This window comes from Cololabis saira, chromosome 6 (assembly GCF_033807715.1).
Source record: "Cololabis saira isolate AMF1-May2022 chromosome 6, fColSai1.1, whole genome shotgun sequence".
Classification (NCBI taxonomy): domain Eukaryota; kingdom Metazoa; phylum Chordata; class Actinopteri; order Beloniformes; family Belonidae; genus Cololabis; species Cololabis saira.
This window is the reverse complement of record NC_084592.1, coordinates 7816137-7840672: the sequence shown is the minus strand read 5'-3', so window position 1 is coordinate 7840672 and position 24536 is coordinate 7816137. Positions and strand designations below refer to the sequence as shown.

The following is a 24536-nucleotide window of genomic DNA, read 5'->3' as shown; positions in this document are numbered from 1 at the left end:
GCTGTTCTCTGCTTTTGTTTAGTTTTTTTTTACTTTTTTGGATTTCAAGTTGTCATCACCCCAAGCAATTTATTTGAAAACCATCTTAAAAGTCTTAAAAAACCTGTCTTAAAAAACTGTCTTTGATAGCTCATTCTTCCTTTTTTTTTTGAATGAATGAATGAAGTTTATTCAGTCATGTCAACACAAAAACAACACAACACCAAAAAACATTGTGCACAGCATTAACATTTCACACAAAACCAAAAATAATGTGTTGAACAATGACTGAAAAGGCATAGGCAGAAGCAAACTGCTTATAAAAGCCTATCCTTTATTACCAACTTTCTTTTTGTGGCTACCGACCTCCAGAAAACCACTAATAGAATAGAAAAGCAAAGAAACAACAGAAAAGCAAAGAAAAAACAAAAGGCAAAGAAACAACAAAAGGCAAATAAACATTAACAGATAGTCAATCGCACTTATAAGCTTCAAAAATAGCTTTACAAACCATTTTCTTAAAAACCAAAAGAGAATGACATGTTTTTAAATGTATGTTGGCATCATTTTCCTTTTCATACCTTTTTTAGCTTTTTGTACAGTGAAATTGCAGACACCTCTAAGATTATACAGAGTCTCCTGAATTGAAAAAAAACCTCTGTATTGAGTTTTTCCTGGGGAAAAAAAGGAAAATGGTTCTACAGGTTAAAAAAAAACCTATAAAGTTTGTTTGTTTGTTTTATTTAGGATAGCATTAGCTATTCTTCCTGAAGTCCGACAAAATACCGAACCATTACTGGTTTTGAATGTCATCCTGAGATTTAATACTTCACCTAATAAGCTATTAAAAAAAGAAAGAAATTAAGCGTACCAAAAATGTAATCTCTTTGGTTGCGTTTATTTCTTTTTAAGCTGGACGACCCCCTGCAGTACCTTGCGCCCCCCCCTGCGGACCCCCGGTTGAAGACCCCTGCTCTAGAAATCAGGATACTGACACATCAAAACCTTCCCTTGCTTTTAGAGCATCCTCAGATAACAGCTGAGATTGTGATTAACTGCAGAGACATGATCAGAAACCTGAATACTTCAATGGTAGTACTTGAGCTTGTCACGCTGCTTGTAAACACAGTTTCCAGATAATGATCCAAACCCGGATAAGACTCAAAAACCGGATGCTAATTTGCGTCTACACTTCCATAATGGTACACAGGAGCGATATAAAAGTAAAAAGGGTCAGACAAAGGCCGAAGCAGTTGAGATAGTACAGCATCCTCCACAACCACAGTTAAAAGTGCGCGTGAGACCCACATTTTAAACCTGCAGCATAAGCTTTGGCGTTGCCATAATAGATGCATATCAGGAAGGAGCTGCTCTACTATTCCTATTAGTCAAGTGGTCTTTCTTCACAGTTCTTCTTCTTTTTTTCCTAAGAACACCATGTATAAATTAGGTTAAGGATAAAGTTTTTCACCAGGAGCTATTAAGTAAACTTATTAACTTAAAATTGCTTTTTGGGGAGAGTAAATTGAAGAAAACATACCCAAATATGTGGAGCCTGGAGCTCCTACTTTCACAAGCTCTTACTTCCTCACAGTTCCAGTCCTCTGCAGCTTATTAACACAGTTTCAATATAGCAGAAATGATTAAGCTTCAAATCTGCCCTTTTTAAGGGTTCCATGGCATTAACAATACCACAGTTAATTAACTCTGCGCAGTGTCTTGCAAAGCAATTTGTTTTTTGCTTCCTAAATTGGTGTGTAAACCAGTATGACATTACACACCTTCCAAATTCTTGCATGGGTGCGTCGGAAGTTTACATAAAGAATTAACAGCAATTATAAGTGCCATCTGGGTGTGTTTAATCAAATGTTTTGGATGTTTGTGGTTTAGGTGAGGATAGGATGCAGTTCGTCTCACCGCGCTGCCTCGGGCCGCGACACCAACCCATGGTTTTAATTCTGATTTGATGTTTTTACCGTCTGACAGTAAACTGGTCCACTCTGTTCACTCAGAGGAAGTTTAGATCACATAAAACGCCATCCTGACACTCGTCTCACACTAAACCAGAATACATTTTACGTACAATAATTTGCTTTCATTGCTAATTTTCCTTATTATAAACCTTCCTGATGGCCTTCTTCTTCGGAGTGTGACTACGCCAGGAACATCATCCAATCCTGACTTAGATTTTAGATTACTTTTTTATTTCATCTTCAATGTGGTTGAATTTAGTTGAATAGGAGCCACTCCCCCTGGGACTCAATGTGAACCAAGCGCTGTCTTTGGCACTTGATGTTTTCATCTAAACGTTATCAACTGGCTGCACTGCAAAAATGTTTGACCTTTTTTTTTCCCCCTTTTTTTCTTTATTTCCTTTTTTTCTTTTTTTCTTTTTTCCTTTTTTTTTCTTTTTTTCTTCCTTTTTCCTTTTTTAATCTCGACATTTCGACTTTTTTCTCGAAATTTTGATTTTCTCAACATTTCGACTTTTTTCTCGACATTTTGCCTTTCGCCATTTGCCTTCATTCTAAGGCTGATACAAGACTTTTCATTTTTTGCAGCTCCAGACATATTTGATTTTTGTGTTTTTGGTCCAATATGGCTCTTTCAACATTTTGGGTTGCCGACCGCTGGTCTAGCACAGGGGTCTCCAACCTTTTTCCCTCTGAGAGCTACTTTTACAAAAATGAAAGTGGACGAGAGCTACTCATGTTTTGTAACATTTATTCCATACTGTATTTTAACCCAAACAAACTTAAAGGGGACCTATTATGAAAAACAGGTTTTTTCTGTCTTTAACATATATAAAGTGGTCTCCCCTCAGCCTGCCAACTCAGAGAAGGAGGAAAGCAACCAAATTCTGCAGTGTCTGTACAGCCGCCCGGATGAGCCGTCCAGTGTGATGTGGATCTACGAGCCAATAAGATTCTGCTCCCGTCGCTACGTAACCAAAATGTGATTTACATAGGTTGGCCTCCGATGCGTGAATCCACGCTTCCGCCATTTTTTTCGTAGCGGTGTATCGCGTCATTCAGGCAGCCAATCAGCACAGAGCCTCATTATCATAGCCCCGCCCACTCAGAATCCCGCATAGATAATAAGGTTAGAGAATGGGAAGATAAAGACATGGCTTAGAGGCTGAATTTCTAATTTATTTAGCAAAAACAATCAAAAGCTTGTTTTTAAGACATTCAAGGCCTGTTTAAAATAGGTATTAGATGCCATAATAGGTCCCCTTTAACTGTCCACAGTTAATATTTTGTATCAAAACACCACAAACAATATTTAAATCATCTGCATGTGCGTTTTGGCTTTCTGTATGTACTTTTTGTGGGTATTGCACACGAACTTTCGAACCCTGGCACTGGGAAAGATGCTTTACTCTCGGCATAGTGATATGTGTGATGTACACAGTGTTTTTTAATTAGTGAGATGATTGGCACTGCATGGAGCCGACTAGAGAGGTGTATGCTGGAGTAAACCCACTTAGGTTCACTCTTCACTCAGTCATTCAAATGTTCATCAGTCAGTCTTGTTCTGAACTTTGATTTCATCACATTCATATCAGAAAAGGCTGACTCACAGGACTCAAACAAAGCAAACATTTTCAAAGCTGCTTGGTGAAGGTTTTTGTAGTTGTCTTGGTCTACTATAAGCAGCAGAAATGTTGAGAATGCTGAGACTTTAACTGCACATTATTCTGAAGGGTTACAACTTCCATGTCCATTTCAACAGGATCAGTACAGAAAAGTTCAGCCGTCTGTCCTTGAAATTTCACTTGTGTCCATATCCATCCAACGGGTTGGCCATAAATGTCACACAGGGCTCAAGTCTCTCAAAGTCACTGAATCTGTCTGCAAACTCCTGTCCAAGCCTTGACAAGAGGTCACAATACTTGGAAACATTTAAAGCATTAGCTCCACCTGTGTGACTTTCCAACATCTTGGAGACAGAGGGGAAGTGTTGAAACCTTTTGTTTTTCACTTGCTGAATGTATGGTGACAGTTTTGCACTGAACGCCTTGACAGCACTGATCATATCATATGTTTTTATCTTTGCCTTGTAACTGCTAGACTCTAGACCAGCGGTCGGCAACCCAAAATGTTGAAAGAGCCATATTGGACCAAAAACACAAAAAACAAATATGTCTGGAGCCGCAAAAAATGAAAAGTCTTGTATAAGCCTTAGAATGAAGGCAAATGGCGAAAGGCGAAATGTCGAGAAAAAAGTCGAAATGTCGAGAAAAAAGTCGAAATGTCGAGGAAAAAGTCCAAATTTCGAGGAAAAAGTCAAAATGTCGAGAAAGTCGAAATGTCGAGGTTAATCTTGAAGTACAATCTTGAGAAAAAAGTCGAAATGTCGAGAAAAAAGTCGAAATGTCGAGAAAAAAGTCAAAATATTGAGAAAAAAGTTGAAATGTTGAGAAAAAAGTCAAAATATTGAGAAAAAAGTTGAAATGTTGAAAAAAAAGTTGAAATGTTGAGAAAAAAGTAGAAATGTCGAGATTAATGTTGAAGTACAATCACGAGAAAAAAGTCGAAATGTCGAGGAAATAGTCGAAATGTCGAGGAAATAGTCGAAATGTTGAGATTAATGTTGAAGTACAATTTCGAGAAAAAAGCTCAAATGTTGAGAAAAAAGTCGAAATGTCGAGATTAAAAAGGAAAGGAAAAAGGAAGAAAAAAGAAAAAAGGGAAAAAAAGAAGGAAAAAAAATAATAAAACTGAAAAAAAGAGGAAAAAACATTTTTGAAAAAGCTCCAGGGAGCCACTAGGGCGGCGCTAAAGAGCCGCGGGTTGCCGACCCCCGTGCTAGACTCTAGCATGTCTACTTTACCTCTCCTTAGTGCCGGCTCTCTGTCTTGCCTTCCCTTCCTCCTTTACCTTCCCCTTTAACGCAGCATATCATCTTCCTCCAGGTAGACGCAGGCTGGATTGGTTTCTGGTCCACTGTCGGCGGATGTGTGTTCGGAGTGGCAATGGCCAGGTAAGTTGCACTCTCCGTCTTTTCTGGGTTATGTATCCGTCACTTTTTGCACCAGTGAGTTTGATCATTAGGGTAACATGTAGCACAAGTGGTGTAGAGTGAGATCGGCCAAGCACGTCCAGACTGCTTAGACCTCTGATGTGTAACAGATCCTCCAGATTATGGACTCACTAATTAATGTTCCCACACAGACTCCTTCAATCAGTCAATACACAGCATAGTCATCCATGTTATTATGCTCCTGCATGCATTAATGAGCCAATATGATTTCCAAATATCAACATGAATTTACTGCCGCTCTTATGCTTGCTCACGAACGACGAACTGGCCTTCACATCTCCAATTTTAAATGCCAGTTCCGTTTGTTTATAGAGCTAATACAAGCCAGCTCAGTGAAAAACTTGATGAACCCAGCGAGGCATCAAATTAGAAAATAAGCATTCACTGTAACACCCCATTAACAGCCGCAGACCTTCTTTACAACTAGGTTGGACATATTCCAGGAGTAATCCTTAGAGTACTGTTGTCAGATCTTAATAATAGGTGTCGCATACAGTAGCTCCAATAAAGCGGAGAGGCTTTTCTCACACAAATGTACCGCGGTACACAATCAGAGTTGGGTAAAGGTGTAATGGAGGGAGGAGAACTTTTTTCCAATGCAACCGCCGCCTCGCCCTCACTGATGGATAGGGAGCCACGCTGAAGACAAAGTGTGGAGTCTGCAGAAACAAAGGGATTCATTCTTGCTCCGGTGGATCTGCGCTCGCCGCCGGCCAAGACCCAATCAGCACTTTCAGGCCGGTCCGGTGTTTTCTTTAAGTTGTAATCAGGGAAATGAGCCCCATAACTCCTACTCTAAATCAATGAAGCTGTTTGAACCGCTGGATGAAAGCAGATGTAAATAGAGCAGATGAATTATCATGTAGATTACACAGACACAGTCAGTGGAGGGATTGATTATACTTTCCCCGCTCCAACAGTTGATAGGCAAATTACATTTTGTTTCAGTAAATGTTCCCATGTTTGTACATGACTGTTAGAGAGAGGGGTTTGAAGTTTGCTTCACCTGCCATTGTGGAGAGTTCTATTCAGCTTCACATTTAGATGAATCCCCGAAGGGAAATGAATGGAGCTTATTAGCAACTGTAGAAACAGTCACGTCCCCCTTTAATTCTGTTCAAACTCCAGGGTAGAAAGTGTAACATGTTAGGTTTTGATTTATAGACGCTCCAATAGGTTTTGTTTTGATTTTATTCATTTTTGATCCGATACCAACAAATTAACAAACAACATTTGCAAATTAAACAATGTTGACTTTGTAAAATTAACATCAAATAAAGAAAATCTTTTGAATAAAGAAATCCAGGAATCAGACTTAAAGCAGCACTATGTAACTTTTCCACCTTAATCTAATATTTCATCATCATCATTGTGATGGTACATCAACTTCCAACAGGTTTAATGAACCTCTGTCATGGTCTGAGGGGTCTGTATCTCCTTCACTGGCACTATGTAACTTTGAGGAGCATGGTAGGAACCCTTCCACACTAAAAAACTACACATTTTTACGGCTTTGACTGCTTTACGGCATACGTCACTTCCCCCTCCTTCCCCATTCGTAGTCCAGACCAAAGCTGGGCGGGACGTGGAGCTCAGAGCTCAGCAGAAGCTGGTATCATGGCCCAAGCAGCGGAAAAACCCAAGAAAATAAAAGTTTTATCGGAAGAGGCAAAAAAATGTTTTAAATTCTGCAGGGCTGATCTGCAAAATATAAGGAATGAGCATTCAGTTATTCACAGGTTATAAAGTATTTTTTTTATTTTGTCAGTAAGTATGTTGGACTACTAATTTATGACAAAGTCCCTCTAAAAAACGTGACAGGAAAAAGGTGCAGTAGAACAAAAGTAAGAGTTTGTAGTTTGTGGCGCATTATCTGGCTGAAACAGGACAGGGGGGCGGGGGTGACTTCACTAATAAAACCAAGTTGAACTTAGTGATTTTCAAAATCGTCATATTATATTGTTTAGCCAAAAATAGATACATTACCTCTTCACTATCCATCCTGCAAACGACCGCTGAAAACAGAAAAGTAGTTTTGAAAGTCCGTCCCGTTTTATTTCATTCACTATCAAAACAAATGCAGCGACGGGGACAGGAGTTTTCCGGCAGTACGCGCTGGTGCTCATGGGAAATGTAGTGTTCTTTCTGGTAAAGCACTACTGCTTTTGTCCAAAGGAGCCGCCAAACTCAACAAAAGCTGAAAGTTACATTGTGCTGCTTTAAGATGCAGCTACAAATATGTATGTAATATGCTGTGACAATGCACCTTCCAATAATCATATCTGCCTCATTCTGCTGCACCTTTCACTTTTTAAAAATTGTATATATGTTAATAAGAGCCGTCATTTGTCTATTACCTATTTACCTATTTACTGTAGAGTGAGCGATAACAACCAAATCAAATTCCATGTCTTGTCTGACCTGACCTGGCCAAATCAACATGATTCTGATTGTGAATAATAAGGCATTTCTACGTTGACATATGAACACGCTAGTGGGACAGATATAATTCGGTTTACAGGGAGCAGTTTCCAACCTTTCCAATGACGGATCGGGGCGGGACATCAAAGAAGTGAATTTTCAGATTTTATTCATCACTGCTTTGGTTTTCTGGCTTTCATTAAGTAATTCTTGTCATTTCTGAAAGGCAAGCTCTGAAGTTTACTGCCGTGATACGACCCCCTTTTGCTTTGAATTGGTAAACTTGTTTTGTTTTTTTCACTTTGTAGCTTCTTAAATGCTTCTTAAAGTTGCTCGTGTTATTGGGGCAACATTTGTGCCAGTTTGTGCAACTTTGAGCATGCTACAGTTTTCCTGGTAAGATGTTTTTCAGGCCAAAATAATGGCATATAGCAAACATAATGCTAATATTAGATGGCTGATGTCACACGCAAACGCACTAGTTTGCAACTTCCTGTACTGGCAAGGAAGAATTGTTTATAAAACTGTCATGGTATTAGATATCAAGTGATGCACGTCATTAAATACTGACTGGCACTGTTCTTCACAACATTTGATTTTACTGCTCAGGTGTCCTTATTAGTGAAAGTTTGAGTGATTTAGTTTGCGTTAACCAAACGCTGTCAGTACTTTCTACTGTAGCATCTGTAGAATATGACGGAGGGGCTGAGATCCTGGGATAAGGACTGCAACTCCAGGGGTTTACATAACATGAAGCTTTTCATTCTCCCTGCGTATCTGCAGTCACATAGCTGACTGTGATATCCTCTGGGGGCTGCGCCCCCTGATGTGTGGCCCTTTGATTAAAGAAATGTATAACAAGAGCTGAAACAACAGCAATTGGAGGATCTTGAATTGCTTTAATTACATTTCTGTCTCGTACAGCTGTATTTTGCCTCTCCCGTTTCTTTCAGCTTATCTAACCTCACATCACTTTGCTGAAATTTGGCTTCATTAGGTAAATTCTTAAGAAAACTTGTGGTAATGAGGTGAACAGCCAATAATGTTTTGTTTCCTTGTGAATCCCGCTACAGCCCCAAGATGTTAAAGTTGTGATGTAGCTTGTTATAAGTGTCTGGCTGTTAGTCTTGTTTAAACGAGCATAGTCCTGTCTACACCAGTTAACCATGGAGCAGGAAGTCCGATCCTCAAACTCCCTTTAGCATTGCAGTATCGCAGTTTGAGGCCGATACTTGTATGCTGCTAAATGTCTTGGGGAATTAGCACCAAACTTTCGCTTCTTACCCTGGATTCACACTGAAAGCACCACAGGTGTCATAGGCGTCCTGTTGCCATTCATTTTCTATGAAAGCACTGCAAGAGGCGTTCATCTTCAAATCTCAACTTTATGCAAATGAGCAGCGGCGACGCCGAGGCAGCGTCCAATCACAGACTGGGATTCCCACAGCGAGAAGCCTCAATGCAGATTGTACTTTCATGTACACACAAACGTACACTCATTCACATGCTTACAGGAGCAGAGCTGTCACTAACAAACTTATTTAATCAGGAATTAATATATTTCATCCAGCAAACTAACATTTTTGCTGATTTGACTGCCGTTTTTACCTGAACTGCTCATGTGAAACAATAACTGATGGTTAAGGAGCTGGATGGTCCCAACGATTTTATTTGCTACATCGATTCAATGCAAAATAATTAAAAACCGTGCTTATTAATCACAAAACACAGTTTAAACATCATGACCAAATCCGCTGGGACCCGGTGTGTCAGTGTTCACCAGACAGACTGCAGCTTCACCGGGACCAACGATGACGGTTGATGTTGATCCAGGACCAACCTGGTTAAGGAGCATCAAACTCACTCTTATCTACGCGGAAATACCGCTTAAATATGGGGGCGGCAGTAGCTCAGGTGGTTGAGCGGGTCGTCCAATGATCGGAAGGTTGGCGTTTCGAATCCTGCTCCATCCCAGTTACTGTCCCTGGGCAAGACACCTTACCCAGCTTGCCCCGTGTGAATGTCTTTGAATGTGTATGAATGTTGGTGGTGGTCGGAGGGGTCGTTTGGCGTGATATGGCAGCCACGCTTCTGTCAGTCTGCCCCAGGGCAGCTGTGGCTACAAAACGTAGCTACCACCACCAGAGAGAATGTGTATGAATGAATAATGGTCTAAGTGTAGCACTTTGAGATTCATTGAATGGAAAGTGCATTACAAGTTAAATTCATTATTATTATTATTATTATTATTATTATTATTATGTAAAGACGGCTTCCCAAAGTGTGATCTATGGTGAAATAGGAAACTGAAGATGTGCAGCTTTATATAGATATTTTTTTGTTTTTTTGTTCCCTCCAGTTCTGCAGCTTGAAAGCTCCGCACACTGCAGGCGTTGACAGACTTTACCAAGCAGCGATGCAGGCGTCCCGAGCCTCCACAGGCCATTTTTGACGCTTTCAGTGTGAATCCACCATTGGAAACCACTTCATAAAGATATCGAGCATAGACAGTACCAGCGTATGTTGTGTTCAGTTTCCATGGTGTTTGTAGCTGCCTTTGCTCTGCCAGAGGATATTTGAATAGCAGAGATGCCGCGGTACCCATGATGAAAACCTGACAACAAATGAGCTATCTGTTTGTGTGCCCCGGTCAAAAAGTGACTGCTTTATTAGGGCCCGGGCACTGACAGGGCAAATGCCCTATTGTATCTGTAGGAATTTTTCTCATGTTTTTTTTTTAATTTTCCTTCTTCCGACGAAAGGAGGGCCTTTTTTCCCCCTAAACGTGCCCCAAAAGTCACCAAATTTTGCACCAAGCCAGGCCTGGCTAAAAATGTGATATTTAATGGTTTGCATTAATGGGCGTGGCCTAATGGCTCAACAGCGCCCCCTAGAAAACTTTGTGCCTCAAGCCCCACAATACGGTTTGACGTACATGCACGAAAATCGGTTCCTACCCTATCAGTTCCTATTTACTGCCATAACTTTTAAATGGTTTGACATAAAGACTCGTGGGTGGTGTCATCGGACTTGGTCTTGGGGGCGAGGGCCTGTTCATCGCTGCTTGCAGCTTTAATTTTAACTTTACTTTTACATTATAATCACCATTAAAAAAAAAATGAAAAAAAGATGGCCCTAAACAGAGCCGGGTCATTCTCCTCCACACCACGGATGTTTGCGGTAAACAATACTTCAGGTGATGAGATGGAGCAAACACAAATCAGGATCGGCTCTTGCGTAATTAGTTTTTCCTGCAAACGGGAACAATCTGCGGCGGCATGTTGGTCATGGCATTATACTGCCTCTTCCGTTATTTGCTGCACGCCCCTTGTTAAGGATACAGAGGCCAAAATGATAATATCATACTAACGATCATCTTTCATCATTCCTGCCGGCGCAGGAGAGTAGTGCGTGGAATGTGATCCTGCATGACTTAGATGGCTCTGTCTTTATGGCCAACAAATCGCGTTAGAGGAGTTTATAAGATTGGCTTTTAATTTAGATATTTCCTCATGAGAGGACATGACCCTCTTTACTCAAAGTGTAGTGAAACAGAGTGCTGTAATTACGTTTCCGAAGATATGCAATTTATTGCACACCGTTTCCTTTATCAGTGTTGTTTCCTATTTCTTTTCTTCCCACAGGAACAATCTTCCTTACCCTGTTTATTGCAAGCCATTTCCCTTCTTTAGGAAATGTAACAAAAAGCTTTTTGCATCATATGCAGTAAATTCATCAATGTCTTGGTGCTAAAATAGATGTCAATAGAAGCTTGACCTTGTAGGTTTTAATCCACACCAGCGGCGTTTGGGGCAAAATCATATCTCTCTACGGAAGAGTATTAGGGCCAGGCAGGAGAAAAAGTATTTGAGAGGGAAATATTTTTTTTTTTTATTGTGCACTTCAAGAAAAAAGCGGAACTTTCGAGAATAAAGTCGAAATTTCACCTTTTTTCTCAACATTTCAACTTTTTCTCGAAATTTTAAACTTTTTTCACCTCACGACGAGCTCCCGATCACAAATCGTGAGCTCGCAAGAAAATCAAACGTGTTTGAAATCCTGGTCGCTCCTCGTGAAGGAGTCGCACAGTTGAAGCAGCTACGACCCGATTGGACTCATCCTTTCACAGAGAGCATGCGCAATAAAAAAAAAGACAGACAAAGTGCCAAAACGTACATATACAGTAGATAGTATTGGTCTAATGTGCTATATGGCATATAGCACGTTAGACCAATACAACTTGCTGCTTTCCTCCAGTTCTGGCTGAAGGATTGAAAGACCGTACTGCCCACGTCTGCCCAGCCAATTCCTTGTCCAAACACAACGTTGTCTAATCTTTTTTTATTTATCGCCACACAGAATGGCACAAATTGCCAAGGCAGCGTGTTTGTTTTTGCTGAGCATCTTTGGTGTCTCCCACTTCGGGGTTCCTCCTCTTCCACTTCTTTTTGACGTTGCAGTTCCAGTAACAGAAGTCCGACGGATTATGAACGTATCGTGTGAGCAGACGGAGCATCCGAGCATCGGGTCGTACAGTGTGAGACCATAAATCGTGGGCTGTGAACTTTTGAACTCAGCGATCTAGTCGTGCAGTTTGAGATGGGGCTGAATCAAACTATTTAAAATATGACACAGAGTATGCCCAGCTTAAGGCTAGGCTAGTTCTTCAGAAATACACTGGCCACACCTTCTAAAATCATGAGGACTGACTGGTGTTTGGTTAACCGTCAGCCAACCGAAGCCTCAAGCCTCACTGAAATTGAAATGTGACATCTTTGAAAATCAGCAACCCAACTGTTTTATCCAATGGAGCATGTGTGTCAGAAATGAGCTACTCGGTCTGCATAGAAGATCAGACTGGAAATCATGGAGAGGAGAAGCTTATGATCCCCTCTGTAAAGAGTTGAGGGCCGTGCCGGGCGCCGGTTGGAGGATTTGTCCGTTCCTGGCAGCAGCAGTAGCTTGAAGGGATGAGAGCCAGCCGGTGGCAGATGGACACTGCAGATTTTAGTAGTGTAGCCGCGTGCAGGGAGATGAGACCTCTGATGTGACAAGTGCTCAGTCTCAGTCTGGTAGAGAAAACCTTTTGCAGTGCGATAAGGTCTGTCTAGTATAAACATATAATCTCTTTAACTCTGGTTAGAAACACAAGACCAACAGATTTCCTTTGGTTATTCTGTATGTGCATCTCCCAGTGATCTGGGGAGAAATCCAGAAGGGCCACGGTTACAAGATGTTTTTTAATTGGGAATTAATTATTCCGAATAATTCAGAATTAAACTATTTTCCTTCGAGTTGACATGGAAATAGTAATTCCGAATGGAAAACACGTTTGATGGGCTTTATCCAATTCCTCTACAGGTCTGGGGGTTGGGAAGGTTCTGATTGGATAGGGGGGGGACCGGAAGTTAAACTACCGGAAGAAAAACAAACTTAGCCGCTTCAACTTTGAAAAGCTCACAATTTTAATGTTTCCTGTTTCCATCTGTTCTTTTAATGATTTCCAGGTCCTCCAAGCTATTTATTAAATAAATGGTCTCTGCTCTTGACCAGCGTTTACTGCGTGCTGCCATCTTAAAACTTGTTTGGAAAACAAGCCCAGCGCGGAATATAAGCGTCATGGAGACAGACGGGCGAGGGAACGAACAGAAAGAAAGACCGGAATAAGGCCCAGTCCCAATTCCCAATTTCTCTTTTCATCTAGGGCTAGTGGACATAACGAGGGGTAAGGGGCATCAATCTGGCCCTTCACAGTGAGGGATTTCAGATGCTGACTAGCTGACCGAGGGCTAGAGAAATTTCCCAGAATGCTTTACGTCATCATTCGCAGACTGAATCAAACAAAAAAACATGGCGGACATTTCTAATTTTTAGTGAATAAAATCAATATTTTGAGTTAGTTTCTGCATAAAAATGTATTTTGATTACATTTGTAGCAAGAAATATATATTTTACTTTCATAATATTCACTCAGTGAATGTACATAATCACTCGCTTGCTCGTTGTTGCGAAGTCTTTTCAGATCTCGCCAGAATAAAGGCTGATTTATGATTCCGCTTTACACCAACGCAAAGCCTACGCCGTAGGTTACTCGTCGGCGCGGCGACGTGTAAAAGTGGCATATTAACAGCGCTACAGTGGAAATTAAAACAGCTTTTATCTCTCAGCTTCCTGATATGGTGTGACGTATGTGCAAACGTAACTACGCAGTCGCTTACGTACCCGAACGTAAACCACGCAGTGACGTAGCAAGTGGTGTCCCAATCCCTAGGGAACATTACAAAGCCCTACCTATTTTTAGGGTGAAGTGGTAGTGGGTGAGGGCTAGTGGTAGTGAGTAGGGTGAACATTGGGATTGGCCCTAAGTTTAATTCAGAATGGCCATTTTCATTCGGAATTAGGTGTTTACGTGGTAATTTTTACTCATTTTAAATCAGATTTAATTTTAATTCTGAATTAAAGAGGAATTAAACTTCCCATGTAAACATGGTTTGATATGTCAGGCTCTGAGAGACGGCTCATAAAACCCCTAGAGACGTCATCTCAAAATGCCAGGACGCAGCACCGTGGAGATTGTTCTCATTACCCGTGCGCGGGATGTTTTCCCTCGTCTCCTGGCCCTAAGCAAACTGACAGGACTTCACAGGCTGGCTGAACCAATCAACACTTTCCAACATGTCTTTTCATTCTTGCATTAAGTTAATTGTCAAGTTCAGCCCCTTTTTTCCTTGTCTGTGAGCTACAAAACAAAAGTAATTAGTGTCTGTCTTTGCTACAGGCTGCTTTAGCTTCATCTAACCTTTCTCATGCAAGCATTTGCATACCCAGAGGAGCAGAGAGGAACTAATGGACTATGAGTGTTTAGAAAGAGAAACCGCAGAGCTAAAGAGAGCTCCTGGGGAAAGGCCCGATTGCTTGTCTCCCACAGTATAATACAGTGTGCATCTGCAGTCTGGCTGCTTAACTGCTGAGACAAATTGAATAAACTCCACAAATAATGTCTCCTTGTGTAGGAAGAAGTGCAACTGACAACTTTAGAAATATGCGGAGGGGGGGAAATGATGCAGCCTGTCTTTCAAACAGTGCTTGTCCCCAGTAATCTATTACAACACAAGTCACAGAAGAAGCGGACTGAGAAACTGCTTAGCTGCTCCATGTGGTTATGAATGATCCTCTTCTTTCTGGAGCTGTTTTTATTCTCTTCAATAGTTTTGTTTGCTGCTATCTTTTTCTTTTCCCCACCATTTCTTTTGTAACTTAAAATGTAACTTAGAGTTTTCACATATTTATAGACAAAAACAATACTGAAAACAAATTACATGTAAGAATAACAATGATGGAGCTTTTCCACCAGCACCTACTCTGCTCGACTCGGCCTGGTTTCTTTTCCATAACAATCCACACCCAGATCAGAAGTAGGAGGTTGGAGAGAAGCTGCTGTGACGTATTTGATTGTGTGAACGAAGAAGAACACAACACTAAAGATGTAGAACCTGGAGGAGATGATAGATGTGCTGCTGGATCTGTGGCTTGTGTTTGATACCAAGTTAAAAAATGAAAGTGAAAGAAGCTTCAAGCGGTGACGCTTTTTTTTTTGTTAGTTTGTCTCGGTGCTGCTGAAAAGTCAGCTGGAGCCGTGAGCAGCTATGAAGAGACAGAGCTCCTGGTAGATCTGGTCGTTCCTTATCTCCGTCTAGATCCCTTTTTAATTCTCTCCTCAGCACCAGGTTTATGAACATCTGCACCTCAGAGTTGGATCATCAAACAGACTTTTGCTGCCATTGCTGGTTGAATAAAATGAACAAGAATCCGTCAGAGTCTCTTTCGCTGATTTTCTCCTCCTGACTCAGACGTCTGACTCCAACCCCCCGACCAATCAGTGGTCTGTAGTGTGATGATGTCAGATACAGCCGACTCAGCAGCTTAGAACCTCAGCAGAATAGATACAGAAAAGTATCTACTCGGCACGTTAGACCCCTAGTGGAGAAGAACCAAATGGAGGAGAGTCGAGTCGAGTTAGGCTGAGTAGGTTCTAGTGGAAAAGCAGCATAATAACACTAACACAGTCTGGAGATGAAACTGTTCAGTTCACTATTCCATGTAGCATCTGTTCAGTTGGTGTCATGTTGTCTCATATAAGCGTTCCATTTTTCCCAATTTTCGTCCAATACGTTCTCTTTCATTCAGTATGAATGTCATGTTTTCCATGGCATGGATTTCCTACCAATGTCCAACCACTGCTCCTTCACACTGAGCCACTTCCTTGTTATGGCTTTCTTGCTTGATGTCTTTTTTCATTATAACTTTCTCAATGTTCCCAAGATGCATCACTGGACAGGTGTTTGGTATTTCATTTTTAAAGGGGACCTATTATGAAAAACACGTTTTTTCTTGTTTTAACATATATAAAGTGGTCTCCCCTCACCCTGCCAGCACAGGGGAGACAAAATACCATGAATTTCTGCAAGCTCTCTGACCCCCGCCGGACTGAGTCCCCAGTGTCACGTGGTTTTTTTTGAGCCGATTAGAATCTGCTCCCGTCGTTACGTAACGACAGGAGCAGATTTCCATAGGTTCAGCCTCCGCTGCTGAAACCACGCCCACAACCAGCTCTCTCCGCTGCTGGAGCGGCCCTTCCTTCAGCCAGTCAGACGCGGCGCCGCGGCGGAGCGGATCCGGGTTAAATCATCCAGGTTCCCGGGTGGTTTGGGAGCTGGGTCCTCGGGGGTCTGTCCCAGGTCGGACCAGCTTCACCCTCCGATATTTTCAGGCAAATCTGTCGGTTTGATCACCGGTAACCGACGATGCACCGCGGATGCGCTCCGGAGCCGATCTGTGCGCCGGGCGCCCGTCGCGCAGCATCCGCCGGGCAGATCCGGCTGAAATTCCGCTGGTCGGTCCCAGGGAGTCCCTGCTACCAGTCCAGGCCGGTTCCTGCGGCCCCGGCCGGTCGGAACCGGTCAGATTCCCCCGTTAAAGCCACGGTGATGCGCGCTGCTCCAGCAGCGCTGCTCCCGGGCAACCGGCGTGGCTCCGGGGCCAGCGTTCAGCATCCGCCGGGTAGATCCGGCTTAAATAGTGCATAAATGTTATTTATATACAACTCATATTTTATTTTTTTAACAATAAAGTTGCCATTTGTGAAAATTCAGTGTTGTGATAATTTACAGGCTCGGGCTGCTCTGGCGGAGCAGGTTTATCCTCCTCCCCTGCTACACGTCATTCAGGGAGCCAATCAGCACAGAGCCTCATTATCATACCCCCCCCTTCCCTAAAAATGAGGCGCAGAAAAAGAGGTTAGAAGCGGTAAAACTATAGACATGGCCCACAGGCTGGATTTATGATTTATGTAGAAAAAACAAGCTTTAGATTGTTTTTAAGACATTCAAGGCCTGTTTAAAATATACATTAAATGCCATAATAGGTCACCTTTAAGGACTGAGTTAACATTTTGCCAATACAAACTATTTTTTGTACATTTCCAGAAGTGTGTATGATCTGCCTCCACACTCCCACAGTCTCCAACAGTCCTGTTGTTTGGTGTTTGGTGTTATGAAGTATGAGTAAGGTTCTTCCAGCAGAACTTTGTTGATGTACAGTGTGTCTCACACACATGATACCACTCCTCTTCTTGTATTTTAATTTTTAGCTCTGCTTCCCATTTTGCTTGTATATAAAGCGTTGATTCTCTCCTGCTCTCAGTCAAAGCTTGATAAAAAGAGAACAGAAATAGGCCGAGATCCTTTCTGTTTGTATGATTTCATAATAACTCCAATCACCTCGTTTGTAGATTTGCTTGGTCTGATCTCTTTTGTAAAATAGCCTCTCAACTGCAAATATCTATAAAAGTCTTTGTTTTCGAGACTGTACTTTGTCTGTACTGTACTCTGTACATATTGCTGTGGCACCTTTTTGTGCCCATTCCCCCTCAGCGTTTTTAATATCCACATCCCTTCACCCCCCAGGTTTGCAGACTCCATCCGTGGGATGCTGAAGCTGATCCTGGTGCTGATGCTGGCGGGAGCCTCCCTGTCCTCCACCTGGTTCACTCTCACTTGTTTAAGTAGAGTTACACACCTCCCTTCCACTGCAGGTAGGTTTACGTTTGCATCACCGTCAAGGTGACTCTGTCACGAAACCAGCCAGGAATCAAATGATACCCTTTATACTAGGCCTGTGTTGAAAAAAAACGATCCCCAATTCACATATTCATTCCTAAAAATCTATTCGTATGACTAAAGATCGATTTTTTTTTTTTTTTTCTCCCATCGTTAACATTACAACTTTTGGTATTTTTTTGTTTATGCCCAAAAAACGAATGTTTTGTTGGACCATGAGAATAACTTGTGCCATGTTTTCCCCTTTAAATATGTTTAAAGGTATGAAAACATTAAAGTTTTCAGTTATAATTGCATAAAATGTCTATATTTCATTACTTTATATACTTGTCTTGGGGTTACATTTGCATAAAATACTAAAAACCAAATTCTCAAAAATGTAAAATCGAAAAAGACCCAAATGGAAAAAATTTAAACGGAGTGTGGGAAAAACTAAAACTGATTTCATCCGTCTCTGTTTGCTGGTCTGGATCTGTTTGATAATTCTTCCACACAATGTTTCTGAAAGCAGTTCTATCAGCATTCTGGGAGCTGATTGGTCCTTACAGTCATCATCATATACTGACTTGGACTATTATCTGCACATGGTGCACTTTGGCAAACAACTACCAGCACCCCGTGTTTGTTGGACTAGCAGGGTGTTTATATGTATTGTTGCATTGGCAACTCTGTTTTTCCGTTTGTCTTCCTCTTTTGAATGTCATGAGCTGTTTTGGCAACTCATTTTCCCCAGAGGGGACAATAAAGGTTTCAATCAATCAATTAGTTGCCAATACTTGCTGTTGAATCTCAATAAAATACTAATATTATAACTACAGTCATAATTCATGCAACAGCTCAAACAACAGTTTTAATAACACTAACCCAAATCAATATCGGAATCGAATCGGATTAAATCAAATCTTGATAATTCATTCTGAATCTTAAGAATCGGAATCGAATCAATTCTTGACATTTGTATCGATCCCCAGCCCTGCTTTATCCTCTCAAACACACTGACGCTTGGTCACCACTTGAACCAATATTGTTGCTGTTTCATCACAAGTGTGGGAATATGTTCTTAAAAAAGATAAAAGAAATCACACTCACTGACAGAACTGTGTACTTGATAAATTACTGATCAGAGACAATCTGTCAATAAACGTCAGCTGTAAACTCATTTGGCTCATTAGTGGAATTAGGTCCCTTTTCCTCAGCCATCCAATCAGCATCTCAGCATTTGTTTCTAAAGTAGCAGCTCCAGTCATCATCATCCATCATCATTTCACAGGGAGGCTGAAATGCTTCTCTTTCAAGCTCACATGCTCTCATGGCAGAGCCGGCGGTACGATGCAGCCGGGCTCCAACCCTGTGTGTCTGTCTGGCATCTAATACGAGAGGGTGGGGCGACACTGGAAACATATCTGCCAAAACCTCTCCTTATATCAGCACACACACACTCAAATATGAGTAATCCACATTCTCTGTGGACAACAGTGACCAGTGTTTTGAAGGGTACAACAATGAAGATGATGTGTATGAAATGGTTGGTGACCAGTTATTGTTGGACTAATGTGATGTAACTGTAGTCCTACCTTAGATTGTAACCTACAACCCTATTTTCATCACAACCAAGCAACTGGTTGAAAGATGTTTTTTCTTTTCTTCATTTTTAAAAATTTTAAGAAATAGTGTGATGAGTTATCACTTTCTTCTATACAGACACATTGTTCGATCACAATAATTCAGAAACATGGGGTGCCAGACGGTTCCTCATTCCTGTCCTGGATCGGCCTTGTCACCAGTGGCATGTTTAAATGTCCTCCAGCTCTCCAAACATGGTTTTACCCAGTCCTGTCATTTCTTACCGTCAAGGCTGCAGTCGGGAGCTCCCAAAAATCCAGTAACTGGCTAGAAAACTTGATGGTTATAATGTTCAAACCTTTGCTCCCAGCTCCTTCAGCCAAACCCCGCCACAATATCTGCAGAGGTGCCATGAGGCCTTTCCAGGGATTAACATGCCAACTTGACTATAATCAAAAATGACCGTCACGTTGATCTAAAACGGATGGTTGCTTTGTGAAGGACAGTACCATGACGATTACAAATAAGGAGGTAATAACGCTAGCAATGGACTGAGCCGACTGCCACTCAGTCATATTAGAAATAAATGTATTGCTCTCTTGATATGGTATCTGGAAATAGTGGTCATTTCAGCAAATATGACATGAATACACTTACCAACATCAAATCAAAGCAAACAAAAAGAAAACAAAACAAACGCTCAACATTTAGTTGTGCTACTATGTATGTATGTAATAATAGAAGTAAAAATTAATGTATAGTATTACATTATCATTACCTTAAAATAATACTACAATATAATAGAGAACAATAGACAGCAATGATATAACAATATACTTGAATTACTATATAAGAGTAGATATGCTATATATACTGGTTCATATATTTACCTCCAATTATATACATAAAATTACTATAAATCTATATATCGACATATCTACATACAACTATAAATCAATATATATTAATAGAGAATTGATCTATAAATACTACGTATAATATAACTCAATATATCTATATACATACCTACATATAACATATCTATATCCATAATATACGTCTATATATCTACATATATTAATAAATGTACATATCTACATATTTATTCACATCTGTAATTTGAAAAAAAGTTTCTTTGTATCTTTTTTTTTAAATTGTGATATGTTTTGACTTTGTTTTAGCTCCATTTAGCATTTAATGTTGTATGTTTGCCTCAAGTGTTGCCATGCATTCTGTTGTTTAGTTCATACAGCTCCTAATTGTTCTTAATCATTGTTCTTAAAATGCCATTTCTTCTTGTTGACGCGGCCCCCTGACCTCCCCGTTAATACGGGGCTGGTAAGTGAGAGGATAGAGATGGAGGATGTCATGCTACAAAGCTCTATTGATCAGGGGCCTGTAACTCAAACCCTCGCTCACATTTCTCTCCTGACATGGAATAATTACAGAGGCGAGCATCGTCTCCTCTTCAGACCACTGAGACACTTCCAGTCTTCCCCTGCGATCTCACATCTCCTGGCTTCAACAGATCTCCTCCTACCTGTTGGGAACCTGTTTTTGTAATACGAGGATAAAAGTGCAGTGGTTGAATCGTGGAGAATGCAGCGAGGGCTTTAATAGGGCTGGATAAAGGCCCATGGGGACGTGAGTGCCTTTGATGGCAGCCTAGTGGCACCTGGGCTGTTCTTCAGAGGAGAGCAGGGGCGCCAGGCCCTCGGAGGAGCCGTGATTAAAGGAACATCCCGGCTAAAAGGCCTCATTTCAACCACTCTGCTGAAAGAAGAGTGGACTGCGCACTCTATCCATACATCCACCCGTGTGCACTGTCACATTTTACCAAGATCCATCTTCAGTCGGCTCCAAATATGGAAACTGTTTCTGTAGAAATAAAATGACCTGCTTTGTACAACAGTCTTTGCCAACTTTACAAACATGTTACTGTAGCAAGATTCATTGTGAGCAATTAAAGGGGACCTATTCTGAAAAACAGGTTTTTTCTGTGTTTAACATATATAAAGTGGTCTCCCCTCAGCCTGCCAACTCAGAGAAGGAGGAAAGCAACCAAATTCTGCAGTGTCTGTACAGCCGCCCGGATGAGCCGTCCAGTGTGATGTGGATCTACGAGCCAATAAGATTCTGTGCATTTTCGTTCCGTAACCAAAATGCAAACCACAACTAAACACTGTGTAACTGCATGAGCGTCCGACTATCGTAGCACTGCGTGACATCGTACTCTCTCTGTCCATCTCCCTCCAGCAGCTGCCACTTTATTGAGGTTTTTGTAGTGAATGAGGAGTAATCATAGAGATAACTTCTCATTTCAACTAACTGGATCAGCCGTTCCTCATCATGACTATTTCCTACAGCGCTTTCAACCGGCTTTCAACGCGAGTGACGGGAAGAAAATAGAAAGCAGGGCATCCGACAAATGTTCAGCTCAAAACAGCGCGGCGTGCTGCGTCGCTGCGTTGCTGCGGCCAGTTGCGGCCTGTCTACCCCTCTACATCAACTCCCAAATGCAACTTGAAGCAGCGACAGCCAGTTTGGACACTAACGTTCTCGTCATGCCTACGGTGCAAATGAGATGAGTTTTGACCTCAAGCTGAAGCCACTCGGGTTCTGCAGCAGGACAATGATTCAAAACACACCAGCAAGTCACCTCTGAATGGCTGAAGAAAAACTAAATGAAGACTTTGGAGTAGGGCTTCAACTACCGACTATTTTAATAGTCGACTAGTCACTGACTATTGAAACGATTAGTCGACTAATCGGATAATTAGTATTTTTTTCTTAAATTTAGTATGAGGTTGCTTTAAAGGAGCTTGAGGCAGGATTTTTGAAAAAAATTAGTATACGTTTTAAGTTTTCTAGTAATAATGTCAGATGAAGCGTTCCAAACCAAAAAGAATGTTTCCTCTAGTGTATCTCTCCGTTGCCTTGAACAGGCTGTGTGCTGCAAAATGTGCTGCAATTCGGTCCCGAATTTCCCGCGCTGGGCTGCGGATCTGACGTCAAATGACGCTGCATGCACGTTCTCCCCGTTCTCCCGTGCCGGCTTCACTGTTGGCTGCAGTACCCCCAACGGCCGTCGTGGTGAAGGGTGGCGCTAGAGAGTCTAATTTCTTAAAAGGAGCCTCAAGCTCCTTTAATTATGTGGCAAATGATAATAGACATAAGAAGGATGGGTACTTAAATGAAAAATAAATATTTTATTCAACTTCTTCGGACTGCATGCATTTAATTTAAAATACTTTTGTAAGGCAGTCAGGCATAACGTTAAAGCTCTCTTTTAAAGCCAAAATGCGCTTAATGTCTTACCAAGGCAAGTCCGTTTCGTTCAACTGTCCGACGTGCTTTCTTTTTAAATGCTCGTGCATTACCAACGTGCTCCCGTGATAAGTAAGGTCGGCTTTGCAAACCTTGCAAGTAATCTTTTTATTCGCCATATCCAGGCTAAAAGGCTCCCAAACTTTTGAAGTTTTATTACATGCAGCAGCTGCTACAGGACTCCGTCATTTTTGTTTACCTGCTACCGCTCGGCAGAGACTGTATTGAAGTGAGACGCCTCACTCCATTGGAAAAACACGTCTGGCGACAATTGTCAACAATGGAATTCATTGTCGACAATTTTGATTATCGATTTTTGTCGACAACGTGGACGAATCGTTGCAGCTACTTTGGAGTGGCCTAGTCAAAGTCCTGACCTGAATCCCATTGAGATGCTGTGGCATGACCTTAAAAAGGAGGTTCCTGCTCGAAAACCCTCCAATGTGGTTGAATTACAACAATTCTGCAAAGATGAGTGGTCCAAAATTCCTCCACAGCCTGTAAAAGACTCATTGCCAGTTATTGCAAACGCTGGATTGCAGTTGTTGCTGCTAAGGGCCCAACCAGTTATTTGGTTTAGGGGGCAAATGACTGAACTTTTCCACACAGGGCCATGTAGGTTTGTATTTTCTTTCCCCTTAATAATAAAAACCTTAATTTAAAAACTGCATTTTGTATTTACTTATTAAATTTAAAAAAAAGAAACTGTCCACCCCTCTAAATCAACTCCCAAATGCAACTTGAAGCAGCGACAGCCAGTTTGGACACTAACGTTGTCGTCACGCCTACGGCGCAAATGAGATGAGTTCTGACCAAGTGGACACCTGAGTACTTTGGCCAAAGAATAAGTCATTAAATACAGTGAAATGAATTGCATCATAATACAAGATATGCAAGCAAACTAAAGCTAGTATTATATTGCACAATAAATTAAAATTGAATTGGTGTGGAAAGGCAATCAAAATGTTTTTGTGGCACTCCAGATTAGGAGGAAAGTCCCTCCGGCCCTATTTACACGCCTCCATGGAGATTTAAGGACTAGGGATCAAAAGTTGCTACTTTTTATTATTATTATTGTAATATTTTCTTTCAATATTAGTCCAAAGCTTAAAATATCAATAATGCCTCATTTAGACAAATTGATAGATTTTTTTTTTATTTTTTTAAATCTACAAAAGCCTTTTTCTGAACCTAAGCTTATTCATTTCAGATCGGTTCCATTCAATACAATTGCATTATTCCAGAAAGAAAATTATGTAAGAGCACTATCATTATAAAGTGTGTGAGAGATATATTTTGGTTGACAAAACGGACAAATTGGAGCAATTTAGCCACGCTGTTAACGTGGGCATAAGGTTCCAAAGGTGGCCATTTTCTGTGGAAAACACAGATGGTATTTTGGCTTCATTTCTGCTAAATTGCAACCTTAAGGGCTGGCTTTTCTAAATTTAATGCTGGATGAGGGCTTGTCATAAATCTTCATGCCTGTGAAAACAAATGGTGAAGTAGGTGACCGTAAGAGGTGGAATAAATCACTGCCGTTCCATAAACTTGACCATTGTGCCATAATTTTTAAACAATTGCTCATACAGGATTTGAAAAGCTCTTAAATCGAAGCTCTCAATTAAACTGTAATTCATATGGTTCAACTGTTGATTTATTTTTTTCTCTTTCACAGCCATCTTGTACACCTCCTGCATCCTGCTTGGGATTTTTGTCAACAGCAGCGTGCCGATATTCTTCGAGCTGTTCATCGAGACGGTGTACCCGGTCCCTGAAGGCATCACCTGCGGAGTCGTCACCTTCCTGGGGAACCTGGTCACCGGCCTGCTCCTCTTCTTCCTCACCTTCTACTGCACCGGTAAGACCAAAGTGTTTCAATATGTTTACTCAGCTTTTTCAAAGCCTAAGTGCTCTGGTTTTGCTGCTCCGTCTTCTCATTAGCATTCCCTGCTCTGCGGAGAAGGGATCACTTACACGCTTCTTTTGTTGTTGTGAGTGTGAAGAGTGCGAGCTGAGATTTCTCTGTACCCCTGCAGATTTCTTTTACCTTCAAAGGTAACGTGCTTTATTGTCTTCAGA

At 41.3% G+C, this 24536-nt stretch overlaps 1 protein-coding gene across 1 annotated transcript in view; it reads left to right on the top strand.

Moving 5' to 3' along the window:
• slc49a4 (solute carrier family 49 member 4) overlaps positions 1-24536 on the top strand; it is an 89692-nt gene that overhangs the window by 48803 nt on the left and 16353 nt on the right. The window contains exons 6-8 of the mRNA XM_061723159.1: positions 4898-4965; positions 17412-17539; positions 24133-24315. Coding sequence (XP_061579143.1) covers positions 4898-4965; positions 17412-17539; positions 24133-24315 — 379 coding nt within the window. The remainder of the gene's footprint in view (positions 1-4897; positions 4966-17411; positions 17540-24132; positions 24316-24536) is intronic.